This window comes from Urtica dioica, chromosome 10 (genome assembly GCF_054948205.1).
Source record: "Urtica dioica subsp. dioica isolate 48M chromosome 10, U.dioica_male_clone48M_v1_H2, whole genome shotgun sequence".
NCBI lineage: Eukaryota > Viridiplantae > Streptophyta > Magnoliopsida > Rosales > Urticaceae > Urtica > Urtica dioica.
In genome coordinates, this window is record NC_142765.1 from 12,328,730 (window position 1) to 12,337,171 (window position 8,442).

Sequence of the window (8,442 nt, forward strand, 5' to 3'; positions counted from 1 at the left end):
AACAGTTTAAGTGAACTTCCAAACATTAATTTCTTGAATTTTCGGGATTTGCTCCTGATTCTCGCGTCGGTGAATAAGCATGGAAAGAAAAATCATAATAAATACACAATAATAAGAATGATTTATAATTATTTAAAAAAAAATGTGTCAACTGTCAAGGGCATTTTTATCAAAATGCACGACTATCCAAATTAATACCATAATTTTTATCAACGTCATACTTTGCCAAATTTTCCCATAATAATAACCAAATTCGATGATATTTAGAATATTTTAGTATAATTGGATCCAGAGTTTATGTACATACATAAATATAGAAATACATCAACAAATTAATAAGAGAGACATCTGATTCAATAAATGGAGAAAGCTACGATCATTAAAAAAAAAAAAAACAAAAAAAAAAAAACAACTACAACAACTAGTCATGGATAGCTCGTAGAACCTAGTTCATTGGCTAGACCATGTAGACTGGGCTATCTTTGAGTCCAAAGCCTAAAGAGCGATTCATGTAGCGGCCCAATTAAACTGAAAGCAGTTATCACGTAGTTATCAAGTCCCACATCGCTGATAAAGAGTTCATTTTAAACGTTTATAACAAAGTGGTTATGATGATAGCTCCTTGACACGCATAAATCGAGAAATGGTCCAAATTTTTTTAATTTTTTTTTAAAGTTGAGTGTTGAAGCTTTCGCTTCTTGTGAATGTCGTTCAGAAAGATCTTCTCTTTCTTTTACCTTTGATTCTCTTTTTGTGCTAACTTTGTGTTCCTTGAAGCTTGAACCGTTTTTATTTTATTTACTGTAGTTTATTATTCTGAGTTGGGGTGTGTTACTTCCTTCAATCGGTTTTCAGAGACAAATTAGATCGTGCACACCATATGACTTTCGATGAGAAATTAATTGTAAGTTATCGAAGTTCATCGGAATTCAACGGATTCAAACTCTTAAATTTAAAATTTAATGGGCTACAACGATTTCGAAGTTAAAATTTATATTTTGCGAGAGAGGATTGAGAGAGTGAGATAGTAATAGAATTAGAGAGGAGAAGTGATAGAATGAAATGAAGATAAATTTGGAATGGTGTATTAGGTTTGGGGGACTATTTTTGTCGACAAACGAAATTACAGGGTTGTTAAACATTAATCAAATAAACATATGATTTGAAATATCAGGTTGTTAAACATTAATAAAAAAAAAAAAAAAAAAAAAAAAAAAACTCATTAATCAAATCCCAGGGTTGTGCTCTGTGTCTGTTTATTGCATATGATATGAAATTTTTAAGTATTGCTCTTGTAAGAACATTGTTTGTTTCATTTGAGTTCTATTGAGACATTACTTTTCTTTTCTTTTCTTTTTTTGCATCAGTATTGAGACATTACATGCTTCAAATTCAAATGCAGCATATTGGTAGTGAAAGAAAAAAATTATTGTTCCATTAAAACAAAGGCCAAAGAGAAAGAGAGATCTGATATGATCTGAAAAGTTACACAGAACAAATGGTATTTTATTTAGCATGGTTCATGAGACACCATGTAAAGGCTTGTATATCACTAATACCAGAAATTGAAATTCATAAAAAGAAGCAACTATCAGTCCACTCTGGCGAATGATCTGCGTCGATCGAGATCGAGCTCTTATTCAGAGCTCGTCTTTGAGCGAGGACGCGGGACCCACAGGGTTGATGGAAGAGCTCTTGATCGGGTACGAGGCTTCCATTGCGATCCCACAGAGACCCTCCTTTTGGCGGACCCCACGCTGCATCCTTATGTAGCCCTTCTCTCCCCACTCCGGGCCCCACGAGTTCCTCACGATCCAGTACTTAGTCCTGTCCAAGGCCGTTCCGTACCCAACGACAGCGACTCCGTGGTTCAGCTCCGTCCCACATTCACCATTGAACACTCCCTGAAAAATTCACTCCATTATTCATCCCTAGAGAAAATGAATTTATTTATTTTTCTTAATTTATTTTATTTTTATTACCTCGCTGTAGAATTGGAAATCGGAGCTTCCAGCGTCTATAGCAACCGCCACGGGCTGTTTTGAGGCCGCCTTCAGAAGGGCGTCCTCGTCATTCTCCGGGACGTCCTCGTGCCCGTCGATCGACACCACCGGCGAGTTTTCCTTTTTTTTCACCCCCAAAAAAAAAATTATCATTGGGTTGTTAATAATTGGTAATATTCATACAGAAGAGTGAATAAATTTATATACCTTTGAAGCATCACATCTTCCGTCTTCCGCGTGGTAAGGATAATAAGTCTCGGCAGTCAAACCACCCTTGTTCTTGATGAACTCGAACGCGTAGTCCATGAGACCTCCGCTGCAACCCTGATTCTCCATGGTATCGCAATCGACGAGCTCTTGCTCCGACAACGAGACCAGCTTGTTCGTCTTTATTTGGTTTATTCCTTCCACCGCCGCAACCGTTGAAAACGCCCAACAACTCCCTGTAGAAAAAAATACCTAATCAGTAACTTGTAACCCAAGCAACTGATAACTTGCTGCACAAGTAACTCAAATTTTTTACCGCAATTTCCCTGGTCCTTGACGGGGTTGACCGCGCCTTTGGATCTCCAGTCAACGGAGGGAGGGACGGCTTCAACGGCCCCGTGGGAGAATCCTTCAGAGGCTCGGGACGATCCGCGGAGTGTTCGGTGGTGACTGATCTTGGAGCCGGCGTAGGCGTTCTTGAACTCGTGGGACGTCATGTCGGCGAACTTGTTGAGCTTGAGCTTGTAAGGCTTGTCGTCCTTGTTGGTTCGGTGGATGTGCTCGACGTTGCGCTTGAACACGTTGAACCGCTTGTGCTTGTCCCCGAGGCTCCTCGAGACCGTGTGGTGGCCGCGCCACCTCTCGTAGAGGTCCCAAAGGCTCTCGTCGGACTCCAAGTCCTTGTCGTGGATCTCGAAGCTCTCCGAGATCGCGAGGACGAGGGAGAGAGAGAGAGCCACCAAGAGAAGCTTCTTCATCATCTCCATATTGTTTCTTCTTTTTTCTTTTCTTTGTGTGTTTGTATTAGTGAGAGTGTTTTTTTTATATTTTTGTGAAGGTGGTGAGTTTTGAGAGCTTGGTTGGGTTTGTTTATATAGTGGAGTTTGAGTGGAGGAAAAAGTGCTAACTTGCTACTATGACTAGGTGTGAAATGGCCAATGGAGAAGAAGTGAACAAAAAGAGGTTATGTATGAATATGTTGTGTACACAAATGAAGAAGTTAATACTCAAAACAGATTTTCTTGGGGGGATGAAAAAGATGAAGGAGACTAATATTGGGGAGTTTTTAGAAGAAGATTATGTTCATTCATGGTAACAGACTGATTTTTTATTCTTTTTTTACATCATCAAAACCAAAAGAAGGCTTATTAAAGAGGCGTTTTTGGGTTAGCAGTTAAATGTGTAAAATTGCAGTTCATTTCCACTTTCATGCCCACACGTTACAACTAGCGAGAGAGAGAGAGGGGTTACGTATGAATGAAGAAAGAAAAAAAATAATAGGGTGACGTCATAACAACATTTATCTTTAGTGAAACAATTTTACATTTTACGGAAATAACAATAATTATTTTTTTTATTAGAATGTAAAAATACTTAATTGTGGCATAATAGAATAGATATGCCTATACGGTAAAGGCGGAGGTAGCTAATATGTCCCCCTAAACTTTTGAAATTTAAAGTATTTACCCAAAACTTTACCATATTTTCATAAATACTCGGTTTCCAAATGTGGCAATTCTTATAGCGGAAAATAATAAACGAAGACCATAGAATATTTTTTATTTTTTTTATTTATTATACTAAGGATTTTGGAACAGAGTGTAACAAAAGGAATTTGGAATATAAACACAGAAAAGGTTTTTAAGTGTCAGCAATTTTTAAAAAATAAGTGTCGTATAGTATATAATTAGCATGACCACGCAGTTGATATCATATTGTCTCCAACAAATTATCTTCAAATACCTCATATTCCAATATTGTTTTATTACACGACAAATAATATCAACAGAATTTCATTCCGAAAGTGAAAAAGCCCAACCTCCTACTAATGACATCATCTTATTGGTTACTTTAATTTTTTTTTTTTTAAATGCATTGGTCTTTAATTTTAGTATAGAAATGTTCATAACAAGAGTAATGAATATGTTTTCGTTTTCTTTTTCTATTGGTCAATTGTGAATATATATGGCCACTGGTGACAATGTTTAGAATAGTCATGCTGAAATTTATTTTTCAATAGAGTAAATGGCGACAAAAGTCCCTGAAGTTTCCAGAAACAGTTAAGTTAGTCCCTATTCTTTTTTTTTTAACGGCGAAAGTCCTTGATGTTTAGTTTTCCTAATTCCGTAGGTCTTTAACCCCATTTTGACGTTAATAAGTAACGATGTTAGGTAAAAAACGTTAGTTTTGACTGAAAACATATTTTAAGTTAGAAATTAAACAAATAAAGGAAATAAAAACAAATAAAACAGCAGGCAAAGATCCGACGATGGCTCCTCCGCCGAAGCAGCCGGCGGCGATGGACCACTCCTCGGCCGCCGGAGAGAAGGAAACTTTCCACATGCTCCTTCCGACAGCGCCGATGGCGTCCGCAAGGTCCTCGCTCGAGGTTGACGACGACCTTCGTCGCAGGTCCGGGCAGGGCTGATCTTCACCAGACAACCACGGGGAGATCAGGCGAGAAGATGTCGAACCCAAGCGGGGGCGACCTCCAGCGCGCGGCCACGAAGAACCCGGGCGAGGGAGAAGATCCGATGGACCCGGGATGGCGCTTTCCACCAAGCCGGGCGCGACCTCCGAGCGGTCGGGATCTACGAGCTTGTCCCCGCTGGCGCTCCTGTCTCGGCCGAGTCCAACGCGAAGGAAGCTCGCGCCCCCGTCCCTGCTGGCGCTCCCGTCCCGGCCGAAGCCCTCGTCCCGGCCGAGCCCAGTGCGAAGGAAGCTCGCACCCCCGTCCCGGCCGAGCTCGCCACTGAATGCTTCGCCGACACGGCGGTGGTTAGGGTTTCGGGCTCGTGGAGGGTCCACTGCTTCAGTCTGCGTCAGGTAAGTTATTTGATCTAGGCATTCCTGCACACCGAGGCATTCATCTTCCAAGGACAATGAACATTCGCACATCCAATGCAATATCGAGTTTTATTTGATCTAAACACCTTAAACTCGAAATTATTGCGAACAACAGTCATTCCAATAGCCGTCTGTAGAACATCTTTACGTCTAAAAACATTGTTAACATTTATTTCAAAATTCATTGGAAAATTCCTCAAGTCGGATTCATCATACATAATAATGTCTGCAGCCGTCATATCCTCATTAGGATTAGCCGACAATTCAGACTTCGATTGCTGACATTGTTGCTCATATAATTCAACTGAAAAAAAAAAACAAAAGATCAGTAAATATATCTGATGAAGAATAAAATGAGCACCTGGTGATGAGAAAATTACCAGACTTCATGAGCGAAAAAGAAGAACCCTCCTCCATGCTGTATAATCAAATGTCCAGTGAAATACAGGTCGTTCAATTTCAGTTTATATCCATCTTCGCATCCAAATTTTAAAATGATTTTGGCGGTCAAATTACAGTATATTCGAATATAATGTTAAAAATTTAGATAATAACTGCTAAATATTGCGAAATAACTGTTAATCTAATCTGCCATGCACGAGTAGATACAACTTCTCTAAAAAATCGCTATACATAATCTATGAAATCAGGAAAGCAATAACTGCTTACCAAAAGAGTTTAACCTAACAGTACTTTCCATTTGCGTACATTTCAAATTTCGAATTAAACTGTCTCAATTTACATTTGAAAGCGCAATTAATAAGGGCATTTCAGTACAAATATTCGTTAAAATTTATGCCACGTAGGCTGATTGGCCATTAACCAAAAATTAACTAAATGTTTGCTAAAACACAATAACCAACGTTTAAGAGGCTTATATGTCCAAATTTTTTATATATAATTGATGTTTTCAATTTACACAACTCAAGCTTATTTCAAATAAATAAAATTATATATTTATTAATAAGTATCTCAATATTATTACTTGGAGATTGTTTAAAGTAAAAAAAAAATACTACAGATAAATAGGAAATATTTGAGTGTTGATAAATATTATTTTTATCAAATTATTTTATAGAATATTTGTTCCGATGTTTCATTAAATTCTGATTGAAAAAATTGGTACTGATAATTTAAATAGCTATAAAATATAAGCCGGTCTTGATAAAATTAAAATCTCAATATCAATATATTAACCGTACGTGGGTGACTAACTTACTCCTATTTTTCCCTAAAAAACTTACAACTATCTTCTAGTTTCCATTTACATCGGCTACATATGTAAACAATTTTACTCTTAATTTGAGCTCGTGAAAAAAAAAAAAAAAAAAAAAAAAAAAAAAAAAAAATCATTCAAAAGTTTAGTATTCAAGTAATTGGAAGCAACGTTGAAAAAATAGACTCAGCCACATTAAAAGTCCAACAAGATTTTACTGCAATACTATCCGAGGAAAACGGACTTTTAGTACTTAACAAACGTAACCGCGTAGGTCATTTATGAACAATAGCTATTCACAAATATTCTCATAATTGCTATTATTAAGATAGAAGATATTTAAGTGGGCAGAGAGCTAGCCAAACAAACATTATTGCTTACAAGCGACCTAATCCCATGAGACCACTAGTTTTCCCAAATGGGTATGGAGATCGAAGATAATGTCATCAATTATTTTATATTTGTTTCATTTTTTTGGAGTGTATATAGCGTATCATAATTGTATATTAATTAGCACATGTGGGGTTGCGTTAGTTTTCCATGTTGTACTCGCAAGTCGCAACCATAATATGGGTAGCTATCATTTAGCGTGCACTTGTCACACTAAATGGTTACTGTTAAACCGTTTTTTGGATTAACACTTACGGACACGTGACGTGAGCGGACTTGGCCACGTGTCTTCGAACCTGTGAGGTTAGTTATGAGATATTCCTCTTATCAAGTGAAGAACTTGAGAATTGGTTTCTCAAGATCTTGGACACTCTTGTAGAGGGAATATAATTTGGCTTGGAGCCTTGGGTTTAGAGAGATAGTAAGCTTCTCTTCTCCCACTCTAGAGAGAATGGAAGTAGATTGTTCCTCTATTTTGTGTGAAAAAGAATGTATGAAGTGACTTTGATCCTCTTTGTTCTTGATTTCGGTCTCAAATGTGTTTTTAGAGAGAGAAATAGCTGAGTAGAGAATTTGGTATAATCTAGTTAGAGAGAGAAAAATCCAGCCCTTGATAAGTGTTTCTCTCAGGTATTTATAGTGAGGTGGCGAGATTTAGGGTAAGAGTGAAGGGGTTCGGGCGAGGCCCACTTTCTGAAAAATGGAAAAGAGGGGGGTCGGGCGAGTCCCCCTTTGCGAAATGGAAAAGAGGGGGGTCGGGCGAGTCCCCCTTTGCGAAATGGAAAAGAGGGGGGTCGGGCGAGTCCCCCTTTGCGAAATGGAAAAGAGGGGGGTCGGGCGAGTCCCCCTTTGCGAAGTGGAAAAGAGGGGGTCGGGCGAGTCCCCCTTTCCGAAATGGAAAAGAGGGGGGTCGGGCGAGTCCCACTTTGCGAAATGGAAAAGAGGGGGGTCGGGCGAGTCCCCCTTTGCGAAATGGAAAGGAGGGGGGTCGGGCGAGCCCCCTTTTGCGAGATGGAAAAGAGGGGGGTCGGACGAGACCCCCTTTACGAGATGAGAATGGGGGGTCGGGCGAGGCCCCCTTTGCGAAATGAGAAGGGGGGTCGGGCGAGGCCCCCTTTGCGAAATGAGAATGAGGGTCGGGCGAGGCCCCCTTTGCGAAATGGGAAAGGGGGTCGGGCGAGGCCCCCTTGGAGAAATGATGATGGGGGGTCGATCCAGCCTGGATACTTCGGGGTCGGTCCGGCCTGGGTGTATCGAGATCGCTCCGGCCTGGGTACTTCGAGATCGATCCAGCGTGAACGCTTCGGGGGCGATCCGACTTGGATGTTTCGAGATTGCTCCGGCCTGGGTACTTCGAGACCGATCTAGCCCGGATGCTTCGAGATCGATCCGGCCTGGGTACTTCGAGATTGATCCAGCCTGGGTACTGTTACCGGTCCGTCCCGGCCCGGTAGGACGACGACGGCCACGATAGCGGCCTCCCCGAGCCTCTCCCGATGCACGGCCACCTCAGAGCCGGCTCTCGTCGCCGTGGCCGCCTCAGAGGCATCCCTGGCCTCCATGGCCGGGTCAGAGGCGTCCACGGCCGGGTCAGAGGCGTCCATGGCCTCCATGGCTGGGTCAGAGGCGTCCATGGCCTCCATGGCCGGGTCAGAGGCGTCCATGGCCTCCATGGCCGGATCAGAGTCATCCATGGCCCCCATGGCTGAGTCAGAGCCGTCCATGGATGAGTCAGAGCCGTCCATGGCCTCCATGACCGAGTCAGAGCCGTCCATGGTC

At 41.1% G+C, this 8,442-nt stretch overlaps 1 protein-coding gene across 1 annotated transcript; it reads right to left on the reverse strand.

Annotated features, from left to right (window-relative positions):
• Window positions 1–1,410: 1,410 nt before the first annotated feature.
• LOC149383420 (vignain-like) lies at window positions 1,411–3,172 on the reverse strand. The gene is made up of 4 exons (XM_089628523.1): window positions 2,527–3,172; window positions 2,211–2,446; window positions 1,983–2,123; window positions 1,411–1,904 (listed from the first exon to the last, which is right to left on the reverse strand). The coding sequence occupies exons 1-4, from the start codon at window positions 2,975–2,977 to the stop codon at window positions 1,641–1,643; spliced, it is 1,092 nt and encodes a 363-aa protein (XP_089484649.1). The 5' UTR covers window positions 2,978–3,172; the 3' UTR covers window positions 1,411–1,640.
• Window positions 3,173–8,442: the final 5,270 nt, after the last annotated feature.

Coding starts and splice junctions, on each gene's coding strand:
- LOC149383420 (XM_089628523.1), bottom strand. CDS start 2,977: ATGGAGATGATGAAGAAGCTTCTCTTGGTGGCTCTCTCTCTCTCCCTC. Junction 2,447..2,526: donor CAAGGACCAGGGAAATTGCG/GTAAAAAATTTG, acceptor TTTTTTCTACAG/GGAGTTGTTGGGCGTTTTCA. Junction 1,905..1,982: donor ATTTCCAATTCTACAGCGAG/GTAATAAAAATA, acceptor TGAATTTTTCAG/GGAGTGTTCAATGGTGAATG.